This window comes from Cyanistes caeruleus, unplaced genomic scaffold (assembly GCF_971803275.1).
Source record: "Cyanistes caeruleus unplaced genomic scaffold, bCyaCae1.hap1.1 HAP1_SCAFFOLD_65, whole genome shotgun sequence".
Lineage (NCBI taxonomy): Eukaryota > Metazoa > Chordata > Aves > Passeriformes > Paridae > Cyanistes > Cyanistes caeruleus.
Window position 1 is genome coordinate 1192100 of NW_028255884.1, and position 24915 is coordinate 1217014.

Below are 24915 nucleotides of genomic sequence, written 5' to 3' on the forward strand. Positions count from 1 at the left end.
ACCCGACAACACCGGGGGCCCTTAAAGCGGCCATGGTAGAGAGAACCCCCAAAATCCACCCTGGGGGACAAAACATCCCCTACAGGGGCTTGGGGTGGGGACACCCCTAAAAATGTCACTTAAAGCCGTCATGATCCCCCCTCAAAAGGGGCTTGTGGGGCTGCAGCCGCACAAACACCCTAAAATGGGGAGGAAAAAACACCCCTGTAGTGGTGGGATCCCCCCCAAAAAACCTGAAAAAGAGAAAAACTCCTCTTGAGAGGGGCCTGAAGACCCTGAAGGGCCCTGGAAGAGGGACAAGATCCCCTCCTGTGCTGGGGCCTCCCCGAGCCGGGAACTCTCCCGTTCCTGCACTCGGGGGAGCCCCGAACGACGGCGGCTCCTGGGCTGAGCCCCCCTCAGCCGGGGCTGCGGGGGGAACTGGGGGGGCTGGGACGGGGCTTGGGGCTCCTGGGGTGAACTGGGGGACCCTCAGTGCTCCCACCTCCCCCTGTTCCCCTGTCCCGCCCCGTTCCCATTGTTCCCCCAAAGCTCCGCTGCCCCCAGCTCGGTTTGGGGGGGACCCAGCCCTTTCCCATCGTGTCCCGGCCCGGCCCCGCTCACCTGAGGGCTCCGAACCACGCCCAGGGACAGAGGAGGGACAGAGGAGGAGGAAGAGGAGGGACAGAGGAGGAGGAAGAGGAGGAGCAGGAGGGGGAAGAGCTGGAGCAGGCAGAGGAGGCTCCACCTGCGCTCCCCGCTCTCTGCATCTGCAGCTCCTTCGGGACCATCGCCCCCCATCCCGCAGGTGCCCGGGGAGGGGGAGCTCGCCCCAAATACCCCGGGGCTCCCTGGCTTTGGGGTTTTTGGGGGGGATGTTTGGGGATGGCAGGGCTCCAGAGCCGAGCCGCAGATGCCCCTCGGGGGCACCCCGGGGGTCCCCGGGAGGTGTTTTTGGGGGGTCCCGGTGGCGGTGGCGGCAGAGCCCCGGCAAAGGGGCCGGGGGGATGCGGGTCCGGCATGGCCGGGAAAGGGGTTCGGGGCTCCCGGTGCCGGCAGTGGCTGCTCCCAGCATTGCCCAGTTGCTCACCCCGTGTGGCTCCAGTTTCCTCTGCAGCAGGAAGAGCCCAGTCTCTCCCAGTCATTCCCCATTAGGGTACAACTTGTCTCCATTTTTCCCAAATGTTATCCCCATTTTCCCACATTTTTATCCCATTTATCCCAAATTTTTCCCGTTTTATCCCGTTTCTATCCAATTTTTTCCCATTTTTCCTCATTTATCCCCTTTTCATATATTTTTTCCCCACTATTATCCTATTTTTTTATTTTTCCCTAGTTTTCACCCATTTTTCTTCTTTTTTCCTCCATTTCCCCCCTTTTTAACTCATTTTTCCTCATTTTTTTCTTATTTTTTCTGATTTTTTTTCTATTTTTTCCTGCATTTTTACTCCATTTTTTCTCCATGTTGTCCTAATTTTTCCCTTTTTTTTTTCCATTTTTAATCTATTTTTTCCCCATTTCTCCATTTTACCCTCTTTTTGCTCCATTTTCCCCCAGTTTTTTCCCCATGTTCTCTCCTGTTTTCCCCATTTTCTTCCATTTTTCTCCCACTTTCACTTCATTTTTACCATTTTTATTCCCATTTTCCCTTAATTTTTCTCCCAGTTTCCCTCATTTTTTTTCCCCATTTTTATCCTGGTTTTATCTCATTTTTCCATCATTTTATCCCCATCTTCTTCCATTCCTTTCTCCCATTTTTCCCAATTTTTCCTTCATTTCTATCCCATTTTTCCCTAATTTTATCCCATTTTTTCCCTATTATTTTCCCATGTTGGCTCCAATTTCCCCCATTTTTCCTCCATTTCCATCCTAATTTTCCCTATTTCCCCCTAATCTTTTCCATTTAATTATTCAAAAAAATTAATATTTTTGCGGGAAAAAAGGGTGCTTTGGGGGCAAAACTCCATGAATTTGAATCACAGCTTTCTCGTGATTTTTCCATGATTTTTCCGTGATTTCTGCATGATTTCCAGCCAGAAGGAGGCGTGGGATTCATCTGAACATTCTGGAAGCTGGAATAGGACCAGGCCATCAACCTTCCCAAAAATCTGGACCAGCTCATCCGCAATTCCATCTTTCCCACTCCCCGGATTCCCAGGTCTGGAAATTCTTCTACAACCTCCCAGGTAGGCAATTCCCAAAATTTCATGGAAAAATGGGATAGGGGGATTTCATCCTGGATTTTTCCTGATTTTCCCCAATCTTTTTCTCTCCTTTTTTTTTTTTTTTTTTCTTTTTTTTTTCTTATTTTTCCCTTATTTTTCCATTAATTTTTCCCAGTTTTTTCACCATTTTTTTCCTGATTTTTTTGTTTTTCTTGATTTTTCCCTCTTCTCAAAATTTTTTGTCTTTTCCCCAACTTTTTCTCTAATTTTTCCATAATTTTTCTGTTTTTTCCCATTTTTTCCCAATTTTTTCCCCTTGTTTTTCCCATTTTTTTCCCTGATTTTCCCCCAATTTTTTTCATTTTTTTTCTTATTTTTTTCTCTTATTTTTTTCCAGGTTTTATTCCCTTTTTCTTATTTTTCCTCATTTGTCACAATTTTTTTCACAATTTTTTTCACAATTTTTTTCACATATTTTCCAATTTTTTTTCCTGATTTTTCCCTCTGATTTGTCCAAATATTTCCCTTTTTTCCTAATTTTTCCTGATTTTTTCCTGTTTGTTTCCTTGATATTTCCTAGTTTTTTCCCAATTTTTTTCCCAATTTTACAAAGTTTTTTTCCCCACTTTCTTGTACTCTTTTTTTTTTTTTTCCCTTGATTTTTCCCATTTTTTTCCCAGTCTTCTTCCTCTTTCTTTTCCTGATTTTTCTCTGTTTTTTCCCAAATTTTTTCCTAAATTTTTTTTTTGATTTTCCCCCACTTTTTCCTGATTTTCCCTCTTCTTTTTGCAATTTCTTCCTGGTTATTCCCCATTTTTTTTTCACAATTTGTCCCTGATTTTTCCCTGTATTTCCTAATTTTTTTACTGATTTTTCCTGATTTTTTCCAGGTTTCTTCCCTCTCTTTTCTTGATTTTACCCAATATTTGCTTAATATTTTTCCAGATTTTCCCCATTTTTTCCAGCTTTTTCCAGATTTTTTTTATAATTTTTTTTATTATTTTTTTCATTATTTTTTTATTTTTCTGATTTTTTTTTTCATTTTTTTCTCATTTTTTCCTTAAAGTTTTTCTTGATTTTTGTGCTTTTTCCTGTTTTAATCCCATTTTTTTCCCTGATTTTTCCCTTTTCCTTTCCCTAATCTTTCCGGTTTTCCCCAATTCTTTCCTGATTTTTTTCATTATTTTTTTTTTTTGATTTTCCCAGATTTTTTTATCCTTTTCCTGTTTGTTTCCCTGATTTTTCGCTGATTCTCTTTTTTTTTCCACATTTTTTCTCTGATTTTTTTGAATTATTTTCCAGATTTTTTTGCAATTTTTTCTCAAATATTTCTGGTTTTTCCTTCATTTTTCCAATATTTTCCCAATTTTTCCTGATTTTTCTCAGGGTCTTTTTGGTTTTCTTTTCCTGATATTTTCCCTGATTTCTCATAATTTTTCACAATTTTTTTCATGTATTTCCCATTTTTTCCTGATTCTTCTCTCTTCCTTTCCCAAATTTTTTCTGGCTTTTTCCCAATTTCTTCTCAAATTTCCCTAGTTTTTACCTGATTTTTCCTGGTTTTTTTCCTATTAATTTTCAGATTTATTCCTCTTTCTTTTCTGGATTTTCCCCAATTTTTCCAAGTTCTTTCCCAGTTTTTTTCCTGATTTCCCAAATATTCTTTCCAATTTTCCCTGGTTTTTCATGATTTTTCCTTCTTTTCCTATTTTTTCTGATTTTTTCCCCATTTTTTCTGACTTTTCCTGATTTTTCCCAGATTTTTTCCACTTTCTTTTCCTGATTTTTCCCCAATTTTTTCACATTTTTTTCCATAAGTTTGCTCTTTTTTTTCCCCCAAACTTTTCCTGGTTTTCCCCAATTTTTTTGTCAGATTTTCTTCTGTTTTTCCCAAATTTTTCCCAATTTTTTCCTGATTTTTCCCTGATTTTTTTGGATTTCACCCTGATATTTTTGGGTTTTCCCTGAATTTTCCCTTCCATTTTCCTTGAATTTATCCTGGGCTTTTTTCCATTTCTTCCCCAATTTTCCAGTTTCCTTCACACTCCCAGTCTCATCCCAGTCACAATCTAATCCCAGTAACACCCAGTCTGATCCCAGTCACTCCCAGTCTGATCCCAGTCACTCCCAGTATGAGGCCAGTGGCCCCCAGTTGCTCCCTGGCAGTGCCAGTGTGACCCCAGTAGCCTCCAGTGTGATCCCTGGGACTCCCTGTCTCTCCCAGTATATCCCAGTCAGCCCCAGCGCGCTCCCAGTCATTCCCAGCTCCTCCCAGTTGCTCTCAGCATGATCCCAGTTGTTCCCAGCCACTCCCAGTCAATCCCAGTATGATTCCAGTCACCCTCAGTGGGATCCCAGTCTCAGCCAGCAGGGACCCAGCTGCTCCCACTGGGATCCCAGTATGATCCCAGTTGAGTATGATCCCAGAATAGTTGCAATTCTTCCCAGTTCCTCCTGGTATGATCCCAGTTGTCCCTGGAATAGTCCCAGTCCATCTCAGCATGGTCCCACTCACTCCCAGTTGCCCCCAGTGTCGTTCCAGCTGTTCCCAGGATGGTCACAGACACTCCCAGTATATCCCATGTGCCCGCAGCATGCTTGTGCTCATTCCCAGTCATTCCCAGTTACCCCAGTAAGGTTCCAGTTACCCCAGTCCAAACCAGTCCCTGCCAGTGCTGCCACTCCTGGGATCCCCCAGCCCTCTCTGTGTTCCCCCCTCCCACATCTCCCCAGAGGAGCCCCAAGGGCTGGCAGTCCCCAGCCAGGGTCCCCAGCCAGCCCCAGGTTGGATCTGCAGCCCCCAATTTTCCCAGTTTCCCTCTCCTTTTCCCCGGGCCGGGTTCCCCCCGTCCCCAGCGGTTGGGAGCAGCGGAGAGCCCCGCGCTGCCCATCCCGACCTGTCCCGGCTCCATCCCCGCTCCTGCCGTGGGCTGTGAGGGGTTTGGGAACGGGGCACCGAGGGTGTCACTGCTCCTGGGGGAGGAGGAGGAGGGATGGAAGCGGAGAGATGAAGGAGAGAGAGAAGGGATGGAAGTAGCAGATGGAGCTGGTGTTACGGAGAAGGAGGAGGAGGGATGGAAGAGGAGTAAGAGGAAGAGGAGGGACAAAGGAGGATCAGGGAAAGGAGAAGGAACCATGAGGTTGAGCACTCCCTGAATTCACACCCCCATCCTAGAGGTGACTGGGGAGGGGGAGCTTGGCCCAGATATCTAGGGAGGACCCTGGGTTGAGTTTTTTTGGGGGGATGTTTGGAGAATTAATAGTTCCAAAGCTGAGCGGAAAATGCCCATTGGGGCAACATTGGGGGTTCCCAGTGGCAGCTGCTGGCAGAGGCAGCCTGGAGGAGCAGAGCTCTGTGACCCACAGGACCCCAAAGTGGGGAGCCCAGAGAGGGGGAGCGCCACGATTCATGGAACCCTCAACAGCCTGGAGAGCGGCAGCAGGGAGTCCTTGGACCCCCTGCACCCTAAAGCAGAGAATAAAAGGAGAAGCGACACTGGAACCCCACCCCCGCCCTCCCCATCTCTAAGTGTTGAGGTGAATATGGGGAAAATTTTCAGATCCCTGGGAAACCCAGCAGCCTGAGGAGGGCAGGGACCGAGTGGATGGGGGACCCCAAGTACAAGAGTGAAGCCCAGCAGGTGGGACAGGGGGGAACCCCTGAACACCAAAGAGGAAAGACCAGAGATGGGGAACTCCTTGGAGGCATTTTCAGGGCTGACTGGGAGGTTGTTTATGGACTCCAGATGTCCGGTGACTTCTAGAGATGGGCAGAAGGAATCTAACCCAACGTTCTTGTGCATTGTATTTTTCCCCAAACCAGGATTTCCCATTCCCAAACCTTGGCCAGATGGAGAAGGAGGCTGCTGTGAGGAAGAGGAAGATGCCCCAGGACACCCAGGCAGGTGAGGAGGAAGTCAGTGCCCCTTTCCCCCTCTCTCCTGCTCCATCTCCCAGCCCAGCCTGGCCCCCGGCTGCAGGACAACCCCGCTGCCGACGCCGTCCTGCCGGGGACGCACTGGGGGGATCTCCTTCCCCTTCCCTCTGGCACGGAGGCAAATCCCATCCTCTCCTTGTCCTTCCTCCCCCAGACAAGGAGCTGAGGATGGAGACCAGGGAGGACAAATCCCCACAGGAGAAGCTCATGGAAGAGGCCGTTTTGAGCAGCTCCACAGTGCAGGAATCTAATGGGGAGGAAAAGCTTCCGAGATCCCACAGGAGGAGGGGCTCCAAACCCATCCCAGGGTGCTCTGAGGAGGAAAGACCCACCCTGTGCTGGGAAGGTGGCCGGAGATCCAGCCAGGCCTCTGAGCTGGTGGTCCATGAGCAGCTTCAGGATGGGGAGAAGCCCTACAAGTGCTTGGAGTGTGGGAAGAGCTTCAGCCAGAGCAACAGCCTGATCCGCCACCAGATGATCCACACTGGGGAATGGGCCTACGAGTGTGGGCAATGTGGGAAGGGCTTCAGCTGCAACTCCAAACTCATCATTCACCAGCGCATCCACACTGGGGAGAGGCCCTACGAGTGTCTCGAGTGTGGGAAGAGTTTTCAGACCAGCTCCACTCTCCTCAGGCACCAGCGGATTCACAGAGATGAGAGGCCCTTCCGCTGCCCCGACTGTGGGGAGGGCTTCAAGCGAAACTCCCACCTTGTTAGGCACCGGCACATCCACACCGGGGAGAGGCCCTACGAGTGTCCCGAGTGTGGGAAGAGGTTTCAGAGCAGCTCCAATCTCCTCCAGCACCAGCGGATGCACATGGATGAGAGACCCTTCCGCTGCCCCGAGTGCAGGAAGGGCTTCAAGCACAACTCCAACCTCATCACCCACCAGCGCATCCACACTGGGGAGAGGCCCTACGAGTGTCCCCAGTGTGGGAAGAGCTTCAGCCAGAGCTCTAACTTGACCAGACACCAACAGAGGCACCGGTAAGGGAAGCCCTGTGAGTGCCCCAATTGCAAGAAGAGCTTCGTGTGCTGCCCCAGCTCCATCCCCCATCAGAGGACCCACGTTGGGCAGGACCTGATGACCCACGTTCCCAGTGATCTGTGTTGGCAACACACTGGGCTGGTGGTCATTTTATTTTGGTTTCAATTATCTTTTGATTCATCTTCATCTATTTAAAAGAGAAATAGTGGTAAAAATCAAGAAATTCATCAAAGGCATCTAAAACCTCACATTTTACTGGTGCTTCAAGGGAATCTGGGAGGTACTTGGGAATATTTGGGGGTTGTGGGGTTATTTGGTGGAGTTGTCTCCATTTCTTGGCACTCAAAGAGACAAAAGGGTTTGATCTTTCACCTCAAAACCACTCAATGTCACTGAATCCAACTCAGTACCTCTCCAAAATTATTCAATTCCACAGCCCCTCAGGGTGTGATGTCTTAAGTTTTAGCTTTCCTATTTTTCATATTCTGCGCTGCTTATGTTTGTAGCTTTGAACTTCATATTAATTGTTAGTGAGCTCCCTTCACAGAGTAGGTAGACAAAACAATTCCTTTTCTAGCTTGATACCAAGGACAGTCGTTAGAAGTTTCAGCCCAAAAGCATGAACAAAGGTGGGCTGAAGAGAGAAAACAAGAAGGATGGGACTTCATCATCTGAAGCTGTCATTGGACAATGAACCCCAATATGCAGATTGACCTCAGCTTATAAAAATGTGAGACCTTGTGATCATTTGTCCATTTTTGTGACCATTTTTGGTCTATCTTGAGTGTAGACCTGGCCTGGCTCTTTTACTGCCCATGGTGTATTTAAATTCTTCTAATAAACTTTATTCTTAACTCTGTGCAGCCTCTGTTCTAGGTCAGCCTTCTGAAGGCATCAGGTGGAATGGGGTTGGAAGGGGATTGGGTGAAGTGGGATGCAGATCAGGAGGGGTGAGATGGGCATTGGGTGGGGCAGGATGGGTGGGATGGAGTTTGGGAGGTGTGAAATGTGGGAAATTGGGCTTGGGAAGGCATTTTGATGTCCAGCAGGGATGGGATGGGTTGGGGTTTGGATTGGGGAGGTGGGGTGGGGTCTGGAATGAGACAGCCAAAGTTTGGGGATGATGAATGAAGGGGGAGCCCATTACTGAGTGAGGTTTTGTGTGAGGTGCCCCTGCCCAGGGAGGCAAGGATTGAGTTTCAAATGAACGTTGTTGAAGTGAGTGGCATGGACAAGAGGGAATTCCATCCCTCTGCCTCGAAGGTTGGGTCCTGTGAGCCCAGGAAGAAACTCCACTCTGGACCCCTCGTGGGGAGGCAGCCCAAGGAATTCTGATTGGGTTTGGGCCCCTGGGGTTTCTCCCTTGCTGTGTTCCCAGTGGTTCCTGACCTTGAACTCCACCCTGGTTCTCAAACCCCATCGCCCTGCCTCTGTTTGGGGCTGTCTCTGGATCTGAGTTTGTTCCTGAGCTGAATAAATGTTTTCCTGAGCAGAATCCCATCTCGTTGGTGTCCCATGCCTGTTCCTGGTAACTGTGGCTTCCCTGGACATGATCCTGCAGCCTGGCCCTGGAACACAAGACCTCGCAAAATCAAGACCCTCCCAGACCCCCCCAAAAATCAAAAAATTCCCTAAAATTTGCCAAATCCCCCAAAATTCCCATAATTTCCATAAAATGCCCTTTTATTCACCCTCCGCTGCCTCCGCAGACGGTGCCTTGGGGACATCTCAAGGAATTTAGAGGGGGTCTCTCCTCCCCCCCCACCCCGAAAAACCTGCTGCTTTTGGGAAAAAAAATTCCCCAAAATCCCTTTGATTCAAGGGGGAGTTCCCCATTTTTGATGCATTTTTTGGGGGTTCCTGTCATGCTATTGGGAGCGACGAGAAGCACAATATGGACTCTCTTATGAGTTGAAAAGGAAAGTGAGTTTAATTACCTGAGATCTTCTTTTATAGACCGATATGTGAAAGTACAGAAAGGTAAAACTCTTATTGGTTAGCGAACAAACACAACACTGCCACTGGTCAGTGGGATACACCACCCCACGACCTTCTCTTGCAAGAAAACAAGAAACTGACAAACAGCACCTGCAAGGCTGTCTTCTGTCTCTGAGGATTGTTTTAATTCCTCCTTTTGATTTCCCAGGCCACTTTCTCAGGTGAAACTGAGAAAGATATGCAGCTTGCTTTTCCACAGGCACTGTGCTCCCTGCTTTGTTCATAGTGCGTGTCACTGAGAGGAGAAAATGGAGGCTGTCACCGCTGTGGTGTCACAGAGAGGGGAACACTGGGCCTGTCACTGCTGTGGTGTGTGATAGATTGACATTTAAGATAAAAAGACAAACAGCAAAGGAAGTTAAGGTTGCTGGAGGCTGATGGGAGTTGTTTCTCCTGGCCAATATCTGGCCATTTCGAAGAACTGACGGTAGTTTTGACCATTGAAATCTGACATCAACCTGTGAACACCACCCTTTAAATCTTAAGCTTGGGAATTTCTCTTTCTTTTGGTTTCTGGCTTTTGAAGAGGTAACAGGGCTCCGGTTCTGCCTCCCCCCTACCCAGGCCAGACAAGGCCGCGGGGGGAGCGGGGCTGGCCGGAGTTCTGCGGTTCCTGGTGGTGGATGGAGACTGTGAAGTGACAGGAGCCCCTTCCCAGAGGGGCTGAAGCCCTGGCAGGGCTCGCTGAGCCTTGTGCAGTGGGGCTGCCGGGCCAGGCTGGTTCCTGGCTGGGCTGCAGTTTCTGATGCTGCTGGCCTTCAGCAGAGACTGCCGAGGAAGGGGAGGGAAAGCTCTTGAGCTGCGGCGTGCTGAGACAGTGGCCACACTCCTCCATAGCAGCTACCAAAATTCTTCCATGGCAAACAGCTCCAGCTGCTGCCTCGGCAGAGATCAAGGCCTGGGCAAGAGTTTAACCCTTTCACTAGCCAGATGAGACTTGCAGATTAATCCTTTTTCCTGAGAGAGGGGAAGACAGAGGGATCAACATGGAAAGAAACAGCATCAACTCTCAAAGGCAGTGAGGGAAGGAATTAACCCTCAGATGGGAAGAGAAGAAGGAGATGCCTGAAAAAGCGGAAGTTTTCTTTTATTCAAGCTATGGAGAGGGACAATAATGTTCTGAAAAAACTCCTTTCTTTCCTGAAACAGTATTTTGGGGGGAATGGAGTATTTCAAAGTGTAGATCTGAGCAAAAGTAATTAATTGATAAAGCTGAGTAAATGGTGAAATCATTGTAATCCTAGGAGATGCTGGAAGAGAAAAGGAGAAGTGAGAGTTGTTGAAGATTTGTGGCTCTTAAGAGTCAAAGCAAAAATTTCTGTTTCCAGAGATGATCACAGAGACAAATGAAGAGAACTTTTGCCTTTGAAGATCTCATCCTTCAAATGGCACCCCTTGAATCATGGCCCAAGAACACAGCTCAGAGTGGTGTGAAATGGGGGGAAAGGACTGATGGCAGAGTTTTCTGGGCCACTGGCATCAGAGAAATAGGGAACTATGAGAAGATGATTTCCTTGTGAAATACTCCCTAGATTGCCAAAAGAGAATTTCTTTTTCTCGACAAAGACTGGTGAAAAGACTATAGAAAAGTTAGGACTGTTTTAACCACCAGGGTTTTTTTCTCTATGTTGTCAATTAAAGACAGGAATGGTTGGGTGGTGGGGAAAAAGGGTTTCTGGAAGATTTATTCTGGTTTCTTCTCCTTGTAGTTTGCTTAATGAACTTACTCTATTCCTTTTAAGTTTTAAGCTTCTTTTGCCCTTCTCATAATCCACATCTCGCAGCAAGAAATGTACAAGTTTTCCAGTGATTTTTTTAACTAATGCTTTAAAACCACGAGAGATGGCACAGAGAGGAGGAAATTGGGGCTGTCACTGCTGTGCTGTCACAGACAGGGGAACACTGGGGCTGTCACAGCTGTAGTGTCACAGAGAGGGGAACATGGGGTGTCACAATCCGCAAGGTGGGATTCGTGATGTGGTTCTTTTAGTCAGTCTTACAGTACAAAAGATTATCAGCAAACCAAGGACTTAAACAGCAAAACACACTTTATTGAGTGCTCATCAGCACTAATATGCAATAGAGCTAAAAGAAGAGAAAGCAAAGCATAAGGAACAGAGAGTAAGGGGATTATAGATACCAACGTCGAAGTCCACTCAGACATCCAGCGACACAGAGTCTTCTGTCTGTTGGGGAGATCTCAAAGGAAGGTAAGTTTGTAAGTATAGTAAGTAATAATTAAGTAAGTATAGTAAGACTATAATTTTATAGTCTTTTGCAAAGCGAGGGGTGCAGGGCCAAAACCAGATGAGATTGATGATCATTGTGATGAATTCCATTGCGCAGGGAGCAGGTGTAGGGTACAGAGCGATCCATGTCTTGCAAGTCTTTGCTCACCAGCAGGAATGAGGGCAATGTGTTGTGGAAAACCCATTGCACCGGGTACCAGGCACAAGCCTCTGCTCACCAGCAGGAATGAGAGCCATGAGTCGTGGAAAACCCGTTGTGCAGGTTACCAAGCCTCTGCTCACCAGCAGGAACGAGAGCAGTGTACTGTGCAACCACCTGCAAACAATCACTGAGCAAACATCCATCTCAGCTAGGCCCAAACCCCCAAACCAAGTCCCATGTGATATTCAGGATCTCAGTCTCTGTCCTTGAGACGGTTGTGAGACAGATGAGGGAATCTTCGGACCGTCTCTTACAGCCCCTCAATGTCACAATGGACCTTTGGTTCCATGCAGCCCTGCAGTGTCGCAAAGGCCTCTTGGTTTCACGAGGCCCCACAGGATCCCAGTGGTCCTCTTGGTTCTGTGGGGACCACAATGGTCTCACTGGTTCCATGAGGCCTCACAGAGTCACAATGCTTTGTTTATTTCATGGTGCCCCACAGTGTCACAAATGTCCCTTGGTTCCATGGGGCCCTGTGCTGGTGCATTCCCCCCTCCCCTTCTCAGGCCGCCCTGCCAGCTGAGAAATGCTCCTTGGGCCTGGGCCTTGGCCAACAGCCCCTGGGCTCAGCTCCTCTGCAGCTCATCAGAAACACTGTCTGCTCCCAGGCACTGCTGCTGCCCAAGCAGCTCCTGCTTGCTTCAGGAGCAGCCCTGGGAACTGTTCCTGTTCCCTGCGTGGCACAACATCCCTGTTCTCAGCCTTGCAAAGAAAGCTGTTGATGCCAAGTGTGGCCAGGATGAAACATTGCTGTGCCTGAAGCCCCTCTCTTGGGGCCCTACAAACAGCGCTCCAAAAGGAGCCCCTTGCAGCTCTCCTGGGCCAGCCACCTCCCTCGGAGTGGGGCCTCTGTGAGCCGGGAACTCTCCCGTTTGCTGCACTCGGGGCATCCCCGAACAAGGACGGAGCCTGGGCCGATCCCCCCACTCCTCCAGGCTCAGCCCTTGGCCCGCTGGGGAGATGCCAAAGCATCCGTAGGGAGCATTTCCCTGCCCTGCAGGGGAATTTCTCACAGCTGCCTTGCACTGCCTCTTTGTGTCTGTGTGCACACACCAGTGCTGTGCCCTGGCAAATGTGGCAGAAATGCTGCTCTGGGAGGGGCTGGAGTGCCCTGGAGATCTGAGTCAGGCAGGCCTGTGAAGAAGGTTGAGTCACGAGGTATAAGCTAAGCTAAATGCTGCCTAGTGTTCTTCTTTTACTCCATTGTTAGGATTAATACAAATTATGAGCTAATTAAAATACTGTTTAGTATTATTCTTCTGCTAATTTGATAAGTCATAGGTTGTAAGTTGGTTTAAATACAGTAAATGCTGTTGTTTTGCTAAATTGTGACATTTGAGGTTTCAGTTAAGTTAAGGTATAACTGAAGTCCTGTTAAGTTTGTGCTCTGTTAAGTGAATGAACTCTGGGATGTTGTCATGTGTTGTCATACAGCTGTACTGTCATGTCACAGAAGACTGTGATGTCAAAAATTCAACCTGTGATGTCACAGTTTGTTCTGTGATGTCACATCCTGGTCTGTGATGTCACAGAGCCACCCTTGATGATGGCAGTCTCTGCTCAATGGTCTCACACCATCCTTTATGATGCCAGAGTCAGCTCTGTGATGTCATAATCCCATCAGTGATGTCACACAACCATCTCTGTGAATGTCATAGAGATACCCTGTAATGTCACAGCACATACTTTGAACTCACAACCAGGTCTATGATGACATACAGCCATGTCATGATGTCACAACCTGCATCTGTGATGTCACAGATCTCCTCTATGGTGCCCTAGCTGCACAGTGACCTCACACAACCCACTCAGAGCTGTCACACAGCCCCTTTCTGACATCACAGCTGCTCTGGGGCTCCAGGACACAGCCACAGAGGTGCTGCTGTGACACAGCCCCCTCTGGCACATCCCACAGCCCCTGCCAGTGCTGAGCCCCTGGCAGCTCTGTCTGGGCCTGCTCTCTGTGTCCCTGAGCTGCCCTGGCAGGGCCCCAGCCCTGCTGGGCTGTGCTCAGGAGCTGCTCCTGGCCAGAGCTGTCTCTCTGCAGCGCTGCCCTTGCCAGGAGCTGCCTCTGGGCCAGGAGCCCGGCCCAGCTCAGCAGCACAGACACAGCACCAGCACTTTCATCACCCTCTCGGGCCTTTGGGGCTCTTGGCATCACACTCAGTCCCTCACAGTGTGCTCCAGAAACTCCTCAAGAGCTCCAAGTCAGATGGAAACACTGAAGTTTCTTGTAGTTGAAATGAGAGACACGAGTGAGAAAGCGTCCCCAGGTTCCAGGCAGAGCAGAAGACTGGAGGCCCTGATGGCAGCTGGGGACAAGCAAGGGAAAGGTGTCTGTGGTGCTGAGCAAAGCTGGATGTGTTTCAGGAATGGCAAGGGCCAAGGGCTGAGCCCCAGCCCCTGGCAAGGCAGATGCTGTCCCTCCCTCATTGCTCAGGGCTCTTCCCGGGCCACTGGCATGTGGGGATGTGCAATGCCAAGGGCAGCACCATGGGGCGGCCCCTGCCAGGCTGCTGAGCAGGGACAAGGAGGCAATGAGGCCCCAGGGCTGCCAGGGTCACTTGTCCCCTGCTGGCCTCAGGCCCAGGGCCAGCAGCCATGGCCAAAGGGCTGCACAAGTTGCCTCTGGCAGGGCCTTGCAGCTGCGCAGCCCAGGGCCCTCAGCCTCTACCTGCTACTTATGTGATGAGGCCTCCAGACCCCATCCGGGGAGATTTTTGGGTCTTCTCCATGGGCTGTGAAAATGGAAACACTGGTCAAAGTTATTTTCTACCAAATCTTGCATTGACAGGGATCAATCTAATTAAGCTGAAGAAGAATGGATTTAGATTTGTTAGAAGAAGGAAATATTTTACAATCAGAGTAGCACAAAACTGCAGCTGCTTTTCCAGAGAAATGGATGCCACATCCCAGAACTGCTCCCAGAGCAGGAGCTCTGTGCAACCTGACACAGTGAAAGCCCCTCCCCTCCCCAAGGATGGAATTGCTGTTGTGTGGGTTCTCTGATGTGCTGGGTGCCCTCACAACCCTCCTGGCCAGAATGTCTGCTGAGGGCCAGCCAGGCTGCTGCAGTGGCACTGACCACACAGCCATCACCATTGCAGCCATGTCCCCTGGGCCTGGCTCTCCCCTTTCCTCTGCCCCTGCCTTGTCTCTGCTGCCATGAAGAGTTTGTTCATTATTATTTTGTCCCCAAGGTGCTGGGGCCAATTGCTTCCCAGTCAGGCTCCTGGAGCAGCAGTGGCTTTTCAGAGCACAGCCCCGGGAGTGCCTGTGGCAGAGCGGTGCCTTGGCAGCCCAAGGTCCCCTGGGATGTCACCATGGAATTGCTGGGACTGCGTCTGACCACACGGCTCTTCAGCATCCCCAGAAACCCCTGGGAGGTCTCTGTGGTGCCCCTTGGAGTGCCTGTGACATTCCAGCTCTTGAACAGCCTGGAGACTTTTGGAATGTTCCCATGGAGCCCTTCTGAGGGCCTGTAACACATCTGATCCTTGGTAGGCAACCATCACCATCCCCCTGTTGCTATCGTCTGTTTCCATGACAACCATCACAGCCCCTGTTGCTATGGTCAGTCCCTTGGCAGCTCCATGGAGACCCCATGCCAGGGGTGGTTGCCATGGACACCAGCTCAGGCCTGGAGCCAGAGCCCGTTGCCATGGCAACCATTTGCAGTCCCATCCCCAAGCTCATGGGATCCCAGAGCCACACAATTGGCTGAGTTGGGAGGGACCCATGGGGATCTTCCTTAGCTCTCAAAACCACCTTAAAGGTAAAGTCACCCCATGACTTTCCACCCCTTCAACTTGTGAACCCCTACCTAAAAATTATCAATTATATTTAATATACAACTTAAAACAATAAATTGACAGAAAAGAAGAAACAAATATTCACTACTTTCCACCCCGAGACTTTTACTATCACTGCTATATAAATTTAAGACAATCATGCTTTGCTCTTAATTAACCTTTTATCTCACAGTAACACTATTAACGTAGTGGTCCAGATTTGCTAATTATTTTACCTGCATTCTCCAAAAATTAAATGTCATGGTTTTAAATGAGTAACTAAAAAAAATTACTTATTTTTTGCTGTGAGATATGGATTAGAACAAGAGCAAAACAGGCTTAAAACTTAAAAGGAATAAAGAAAGTTTATTGACAAAATATAAGAATAAGAACACCAGAATAAACTTCCAGAAAACTCTTTTTATTCCCTACTACCCACCATTCTTTTGTTCACGTGACAACACAGAGACCAAAGAACCTTGGAACTTTGGTGTCCAGAACAGTCCCAATTCTCGATAGAGTCTTTTTATCAGTCTTTGTAGAGAAACAGAAGTCTCTTTCTGCTAATCTATAGAGTTTCTCACAAGAAAACTACTTCTGTTATAGTTTTCTATTGCTCTGATGTCAGCTGCCCAGAAATGCTGGTATCAGAGCTCACTCCTCCCATTTCACATCACTCTGAGGTGTGTATGGGCCATGAGTCTAGGGATGGCATTTAAAGGATGAGTTATTCAAAGGCAAAAGTCTTCTTCATCTGTCCTTGTGAGCTCTACTGGAAAACAGTTTTCTCATGGCCTCCCAAGGCTTCGAATTTTCGCTTCACTCTGTTCCAGCACCTCACTGCATCACAATCACTCTACTTTTTATTCAAAATTCACACTTTGAACACTCCATTCCTGCCCATAGACTCTGTCATGAATTAGAGGAGTTTTTTCAAGACCTTATTGTCCATTCCCATAGCCTCAAGAGAAAGGTATTTCAGCTCATAAAGCATTTTCTTGTCCTCTACCCCTTCTGAAACTTAATTCTTTTCTTTACTGTCTCCGATAGTTTTATAAAGTCTCTTTACATGTTGATTATTCTCTTTTTCTTTCTCTGGATAAAAAAAAATTAATCTGCAAGTCTCATCTGGGTAATGAAAGGGTTAAAATCTTGCCCAGGCTTTTGTAAGTGGTTCTGTGATCTCTGCTGGAGCAGCGGTTAGAGTTGTCTTCGATAGAAGATTCTTCATGGCTGCTCTGGAAAGTGTAGTCACCGCCTCAGCTTACCGCAGGTTCAGAGCCCCTTTCTTTCTTCACTCGGCAGTCCCAGGTGAATTTAGTCACAGCAAAACCTGCAGCTGAGCCAGGAACTGGCCTGGCCCGGCCAGAGCCAGGGGAAAGCCCCGCAGGCCCCATCTCCTGACCGGGAGACATGGCAGCTCAGCCCAGCCCCCGCCCAGCCGCATGGGCGGGCAGGGAACGGGAGGCCTGGAGCTCTGTTACCTTTCACAGCCAGAAAACAAAGACAAGAGTACTCTGGCTTTACATCTTAAGGTAGCATTCACAAGTTGATCTCACTTTTCAATGGTCAAAACTGCTGTCAATTCCCAGTAATGACCAATAATTGGTCAGGAGAAAAGACTCCCATCAGTCCCTAGCAACTTCAACTTCCTTAGCTCTCAAAACAACCTTAAAGGTAAAGTCACCCCATGACACTGCCTCAGCTCCAGCCGCTCCCTCCACTCCTGTCCCTGGGCACCAGAGGGAAGAGGTTCCTGCAGCCCCCAGCCAGGGACCCGCTCCCAAGGCGGCTGCCATGGCAACCAGGCCTGGCACCAGCTGGGATGCTTGGTTTCCATAGGCTGGGCTTCAGGAATGGCATTCCCCAATTTAATACTCCTGCTGAAACCGCGCCACCAATAGCTTCCCAACTGCCTCCCATGGAAAGCACAAAAGGCAAAGATCCTGGGCTGGGATAAGAAGAATTTATTGAGAACAGCAATGACATAAAAAACAAACAGGAACAGAAAAAATTTTGGTAACAGAAGGGATAAACCAAACTATTTACAGGGAAAACTACAACACTACTGGACGGCCTCTTCCCTGCCACATATTTCCTCCTGCCTGGAAAGGACACTCTTCTCCTCTGGTGAGAGAGAGGGAATCCTTTTCCTGCCCCTGGTAATGACCTGAAAGGGGATTGAATATAATGACAGAGCCATGGTCAGACTCTCAAGTTCTTTAATCTCACATCATGTCCTTGCCACGGGCAGGAAAAGGTACAGGTGTCTTCCCAGCATGGATCACAGGGAACATGGATCACCAGGTCTCCTCCTAACCTTGGTCCTCCAAGGGGGGATGAGGCTGGAGCTGTGGAGAAAACTTTTCCTGCACTTGGGGCACTCGCTGGGCTTCCCTTACTGGTGCCTCCGTTGGTGTCTGGTCAAGTTAGATTTGTCTGAGAAACTCTTCCCACACTGGGTACACTCGTAGGGCCTCTCCCCAGTGTGGATACGTTTATGGGTATTGAGGCGGGAGCTGCAGCTGAAGCTCTTCCCACACTGGGGACACTTGTAGGGCCTCTCCCCAGTGTGGATGCGTCGGTGCCTGATGAGGTTGGAGTTTCGATTGAAGCCCTCCCCACAACGGGGCAACGGAAAGGTCTCTCATCCGTGTGAATCCGCTGGTGCAGGAGGAGATTGGAGCTGCTCTGAAACCTCTTCCCACACTCAGGACACTCATAGGGCCTCTCCCCAGTGTGGACGCGCTGGTGGATGATGAGGTGGGAGCTGCAGCTGAAGCCCTTCCCACATTGCCCACACTCGTAGGCCCATTCCCCAGTGTGGATCATCTGGTGGCGGATCAAGCGGTTGCTTCGGCTGAAGCTCTTCCCACACTCCAAGCACTTGTAGCACTTCTCCCCATCCTGAAGCCGCTCACGGACCACCAGCTCAGAGCCCCTGCTGGATCTCTGGCCGCCTTCCCGGCACAGGGTGGGTCTTTCCTCCTCAGAGCACCCTAGGATGGCTTTGGAGCCCCTCCTCCTGCAGGATCTCTGGGGATTTTCCTCCCCATTGGATTCCTGTGCTGTGGAGCTGCTCAAAACAGCCTGTTCCATGAGCCTCTCCCGAGGGGATTTGTCCTCCCTGGTCTCCATCCTCAGCTCCTGGTCTGGGGGAGGAAGGACAAGGAGAGGATGGGATTTGCCTCCGTGCCAGAGGCAAGGGGAAGGAGATCCCCCCAGTGCGTCCCCGGCAGGACGGCGTCGGCAGCGGGGCTGTCCTGCAGCCGGGGGCCAGGCTGGGCTGGGAGATGAAGCAGGAGAGATGGAGAAAGGGGCACTGACTTCCTCCTCACCTGCCTGGGTGTCCTGGTGCATCTTCCTCTTCCTCACAGCCTCCTTCTCCATCCAGCCAAGGTTTGGGAATGGGAAATCCTGGTTTAGGAGAAAACAAGGAATGAGCACATGGACTCTGATGGTACTTCTTACCAAGTCCATATTTAGAAGTCATCGGGGCATCTGGGGTGTCTTGGTTCGAAAGGTAAGGTGTTTGTTAAGGAAGGCAGAAACCTCCATTTAAATTGATAAAAATGTTAACATCCCATCCCCTCTGAATTATTATAATCTTGAAATCAAAGTGCTCTCAGGTAATGGTCTGGGAATAGGAACAATAGTTTTTTTCTAAAGAAAGGAAAATGAAAATACAGCACTACAAAAAAAACCCAACAACAAATAAACAACCCACCAACAGAGTCAGAATACAACCTGACACCCTGTTGGTCAGGGTGCTGGTAGCAGTCTGATTAAATGGTGGCTGCAGTCCTCCTGGAGTGACAACTGTGGTTCTGTTGAAGCAATGATCCCATAGAAGATTGTAGCTTACCTCAGAAGTTCTGGTGCTGTAGATGGGTCTGGTCTCTCCCCTGGGAATCCAGTGGAGAAAGACTGCCTTTGGTGTTCTGATTATAAGATTATATCCATGCAGGAATGCTTGGCTCCTCCCCCTGGGTGGAGCATCTCACAATGGGATGATGTCATTTTATCAGTCCTGCACTGAGACTCAATGGCCCATTAACAGAAGATATCCCCCTGGAGGAAGGATGGGTGGTGGAAGAGATAAAGAACACTGCCCCACCTGGTTTTAACAGCTGGCCCATTAACAGAAGATATCCCCCAGTTATGAGGGATGGGTGATGAAAGAGATAAAGAAAACTGCTCTACCAGTTTTTAACATGGTGATAGAATACATACTTTTGGTTACAACTTGCATTGCAACCCAAGACATGGGGTCCATATAAACCTCCCAAACACCAGGACTTAGCCCTGAAAATGCCTCCCAGGTGTTCCCCATCTCTGGTCTCCCTCCTTTGGTGTTCAGGGGTTCCTCCCTGTCCCAGCTGCTGGGGTTCATGCTTGTACTGGGGGTCCCCTGTCTACTCGGTCCCTGACCTCTTCAGGCTGCTGGGAGTGCCAGGAATCCAAAAAGTTCCCCCATTTCCACTCAGCTTTGGAGTTCTTCATTCTTCAAACATCCCCCCAAAAAAACCCAATCCAGGGACACCCCAGAATATCTGGGCAGAGCTCCCCCTCCCCGGGCACTTCTGGGATGGGGGGTGATGATCCCACAGGTGGGGGCCTGTGAATTCAGGGAGTGCTTGACCTTGTGGTTCTTTCTCCTTTCCCTGATCCTCCTATGTCCCTCCTTCAGGCTGAAGAAGCTGCTCAAGGAGTCAGAAGCAAAACTCCAAGTCCCTTGGAGCTTCAATCAGCCCGACTGTGGGCAGGGACTGCCACAGGCTCCCCAGGGACTGGTGAGACCAGATCCTGGAGACCAGGATTGCCGAGAGCCAGAGGCTCTGAGCAGGGAACTGCAATGCTGAGCCAGCCTTGGCTGGGTTGGAGGAAGCAGAAAGGCCAAGCCCTGAGCCCAGGCCTGGCCCAGCAGGGCCTGTCCCTCACGGGTGGCTCGGGGCTCTTTGTGGGGCAGTGGGATGTGAGGGGCAGCAAGGACAAATGCCATAAACCTGTGTGACACTCCAGATCCTTATGGAACCAAGGGGCCAGTGTGACACCATGGGAAGTTGTGGAACCAAGGGGATCGTTGTGGCACTCTTGGGCCCATGGAAGCAAGGGACCAGTGGGACAGTCTGAAGCCTTATGGAAACAAGAGGCCACTGTGAGCCTGCAGGGCTGTAACACCCCAGAACACTTCAATGCTGGTGGTAACCAAAGGTTCCTGTGCTTGAATTTGGTGCACAGGAGAAACAACAACCAGATCTTCTCAGCATGGACAGATGCAAAGAATATTCTTGGTAGGAAGGGACGCACAAGGACCATCAAGTCCAGCTCTTAAGATAATGGCCCACACAAGGATTGAACCCACAAACTCGGTGATACTGGCACCATGCTCTGACCAACTGAGCTAAGAGATCAAAATGACACAAAATTTAACTGACGAAATACAGACAATCAAGGAACTATGGCAAAGGGTTTAATACAACATCCAACTGCACAAAGAACTCTTACCATAGCCTTAACTTTGCAAACTTAGCTCATTTAACCTAAAAAGTGTTAACCCTTAAGATTTTGGGTAACATTAAGATATCCAAAAATATTCCAGGTACATAGGATAGGAAGGAGAATAAAAAGAGACCAGAAAGACGTAAGATCTACAGAAAAACACTTCCAGAATGATCCCAGTCACTCCCACTACAATCTCGGTCACCCCCAGTATGAGTTGTTGCACCCAGCCACCCCCAGTATGGTTCCAGTCACACCCAGGCCCTCCCAGTATGATTCCAGTCATGGCCAGAGTGACTCCCTGTCACTCCCAGGATGGGCCCAGTTGCTCTCAGTCACCTCCAGTATGGTTCCAGTCCCAGCCAGCACCTTTGCAGTCACTCCCAGTATGATCCCAGCTAGTTCTAGTAGGATCCCAGTATGACCCAGCATGGGCACAGCTGCTTCCAGGATTATCCAGCATGGTTCCAGTTGCTCCCATTTACCTGCACTGTGGTTTCAGTCTCTCCCGGTATATCCAAGTTGCTCCTAGTCACTCCTCAGGCTGATCCCAGTTGCTCCCAGCCACTCCCAGTCACCCTGAGTGCAGTCCCAGTTGCTGCCAGTATGGTCCCAGTCTTGCCCAGCATGGCCCAACTGCTCCCACTGTGATCCCAGTAGGATGCCAGTTACCCTCAGGATGGTTCCAGTTGCTCCCTGTTCCTCCCAGCGTGATTCCAGTTGCACCCAGTTGGCCCCAGTATAGTTCCAGTCGCTCCCCAGATGATCCCAGCTGCTCCCTGCATGGTCCCAGTTATGCCCAGCTGGAGTTGCCCCCAGTGTAGACCTAGTCACTCCCAGTTGTTCCCAGTTGTCCCCAGCATGGTTCCCATTGTTCCCAGTGTGTTTTCAGTCATCCCCAGTATGATCACAGTCACTCCCAGTATATCCCAGCTGCCCTCAGCATGTCCATAGCCATTCCCAGACACTCCTAGTAATCCCAGTTAGGTGCTTGTTATCCCACTATTATGTCAGGCCCAGTATATCCCAGTCGAACTGGGATTCACTCCCTGAATTCACAGCCCCCTCCCACCCGTGGGATCATCACCCCCCCATCCCACAGGTGACGAGGGAGGGGGAGCCCGGCCCAGATATCCTGGGGGGTGCCTGGGTTGGGTTTCTGGGGGTGATGATTAGAGAATGAAGAAAACAAAAGCTGAAAAGAAAATGCCCTTTGGAGGGACATTTGGGGTTCCCAGTGGCAGCTGCTGGCAGAGGCAGCCTGGAAGAGCAGAGCCCTGTGTCCCCCAGGACCCCAAAGTGGGGAGCCCAGAGAGGAGGAGCGCCGTGATTCGTGGGACCCTCAACTGCATAGAGAGGGGCAGGGGGGTCTCCTTGGTTCCCCTGCAACCCCAAGAAGGGAATAAGGGGAGCAGGGACCCTGGGACCCCAAAAACTTCCTGCATCCCTCAGTGGGGAGAGCGAAATGGGAAGAACTTTTCAAATTCCTGGCACTCCCAGCATCCAGAAGAGGTCAGGGACCAAGTAGACAGGGGACCGCCAGTACAAGCGTGACCCCCAGCAGCTGGGACAGGGGTGAAAGCCTGAACACCAAAAGGGAGAGAACAGAAATGGAAAACTTCTGGAAAGCATTTTCAGGGCCAAATTTTGGTGGTGTACAATTTTTATGTACCCCATGTCTTGGGTTGCAATGCAAGATGTAACCAAATGTATGTATTCTATCACCATGTTAAAAACTAGAGGAGCAGTTTTCTTTATCTCTTTCATCACCCATCCCGCATAACTGGGGGGATATCTTTTGTTAATGGGCCAGCTGTTAAAACCAGGTGGGGCAGTGTTCTTTATCTCTTCCACCACCCATCCGTCCTCCAGGGGGATATCTTCTGTTAATGGGCCATTGAGTCTCAGTGCAGGACTGATAAAATGACATCATCCCATTGTGAGATGCTCCACCCAGGGGGAGGAACCAAGCATCCCAGTGACTCCCAGTCACTCCCACTACAATCTCGGTCACCCCCAGTATGAGTTGTTGCACCCAGCCACCCCCAGTATGGTTCCAATCACTCCCATATCCTTCCAGCATGATTCCACTCATGGCCAGAGTGACTCCCTGTCACTCCCAGGATGGGCCCAGTTGTTCCCAGTCACCTCCAGCATGGTTCCAGTCCCAGCCAGCACCTTTGCAGTCACCCCCAGTATGATCCCAGCTAGTTCCAGTAGGATCCCAGTATGACCCCAGCATGGGCACAGCTGCTCCCAGGATTATCCAGTGTGGTTCCAGTTGCTCCCATTTACCTGCACTGTGGTTTCAGTTTCTTCCAGTCTATCCCAGTTGCTCCTAATCACTCCTCAGGTGCTTCCAGCCTGATCCCAGTTGCTCCCAGCCACTCCCAGTCACGCTGAGTGCAGTTCCAGTTTCTGCCAGTATGGTCCCAGCATGGCCCAACTGCTCCCACTGTGATCCCAGTAGGATGCCAGTTACCCTCAGGATGGTTCCAGTTGCTCCCCGTTCCTCCCAGCGTGATTTCAGTTGCACCCAGTTGCCCCTAGTCATAGTCTCAGTCGCTTCCCAGATGATCCCAGCTGCTCCCGGCAAGGTTGCAGTCATGCCCAGCTGCCCCCAGTGTAGACCCTGTCACTCCTAGTTGTTCCCAGTTGTCCCCAGCATGGTTCCCATTGTTCCCAGTGTGTTCCCAGTCATCCCCAATATGGTCACAGACACTCCCAGTATATCCCAGCTGCCCTCAGCATGTCCATAGCCATTCCCAGACAGTCCCAGTAATCCTAGTTAGGTGCTTGTTATCCCAGTATGATCTCAGGCCCAGCATATCCCAGTCAAGCTGGGATTCACTCCCTGAATTCACAGCCCCCCCATCCATGGGATCAACACCCCCCTATCCCACAGGTTACCAGGGAGGGGGAGCTCGGCCCAAATATCCTGGGGGCTTCCTGAGTTGGGTTTTTGGGGGTGATGATTGGAGAATGAAGAACACCAAGGCTGAGAAGAAAATGTCCTTTAGGGGGACATTTGGGGTTCCCAGTGGCAGCTGCTGGCAGTGGCAGCCTGGAGGAGCAGAGCCCTGTGTCCCCGAGGACCCCAAAGTGGGGAGCCCAGAGAGGAGGAGCGCCGTGATTCGTGGGACCCTCAACTGCATAGAGAGGGGCAGGGGGGTCTCCTTGGTTCCCCTGCAACCCCAAGAAGGGAATAAGGGGAGCAGGGACCATGGGACCCCAAAAACTTCCAGCATACCTAAGTGGGGATATGGAAATGGGAGGAAGTTTTCAAATTCCTGGCACTCACAGCAGCAAGAAGAGGTCAGGGACCGAGTAGACAGGGGACCGCCAGTACAAGTGTGACCCCCAGCAGCTGGGACAGGGGTGGAAGCCTGAACACCAAAAGGGAGAGAACAGAGATGGAACTAGAACTCCTAGGAGGCATTTTCAGGGCCAGATTTTGGTGGTGTAAAATTTTTATGTACCCCATGTCCTGGGTTGCAATGCAAGATTCAACCAAAAGCATGTATTCTCTCACCATCTGTTAAAAACTAGAGGAGCAGGTTTCTTTATCTCTTTCATCACCCATCCCTCATAACTGGGGGGATGTCATCTGTTAATGGGCCAGCTGTTAAAACCAGGTGAGGCAATGTTCTTTATCTCTTCCACCACCCATCCTTCCTCCAGGGGGATATCTTCTGTTAATGGGCCATTGAGTCTCAGTGCAGGACTGATAAAATGACATCATCCCATTGTGAGATGCTCCACCCAGGGGGAGGAGCCAAGCATTCCTGCATGAATATAATCAGAGCATCAAAGCACCACAGGCAGTCTTTCTCCACTGGATCCCAGAGGAGAGACCAGACCCATCTACAGCACCGGAACTTCAGAGGTAAGCTACAATCTTCTATGGGATCATTGCTTCAACAGAACCACAGTTGTCACTCCAGGAGGACTGCAGCCACAATTTAATCAGACTGCTACCAGCACCCTGACCAACAGGGTCACAGGTTGTATTCTGACTCTCTCAGAGTGCTGGTTTTTTGTTGTTTTTTTCTTTTGTACTGCGGCATTTTCATTTTTCTTCCTTTAGTAAAGAACTATTATT

At 49.8% G+C, this 24915-nt stretch overlaps 1 protein-coding gene across 1 annotated transcript in view; it reads left to right on the plus strand.

The window, feature by feature from the left end:
- The window catches only part of LOC147647126 (uncharacterized), an 83379-nt gene that overhangs the window by 57298 nt on the left and 1166 nt on the right, over positions 1-24915 (plus strand). Inside the window, 1 exon segment of the mRNA XM_086872411.1 lies at positions 6490-7115. Coding sequence (XP_086728537.1) covers positions 6490-7115 — 626 coding nt within the window.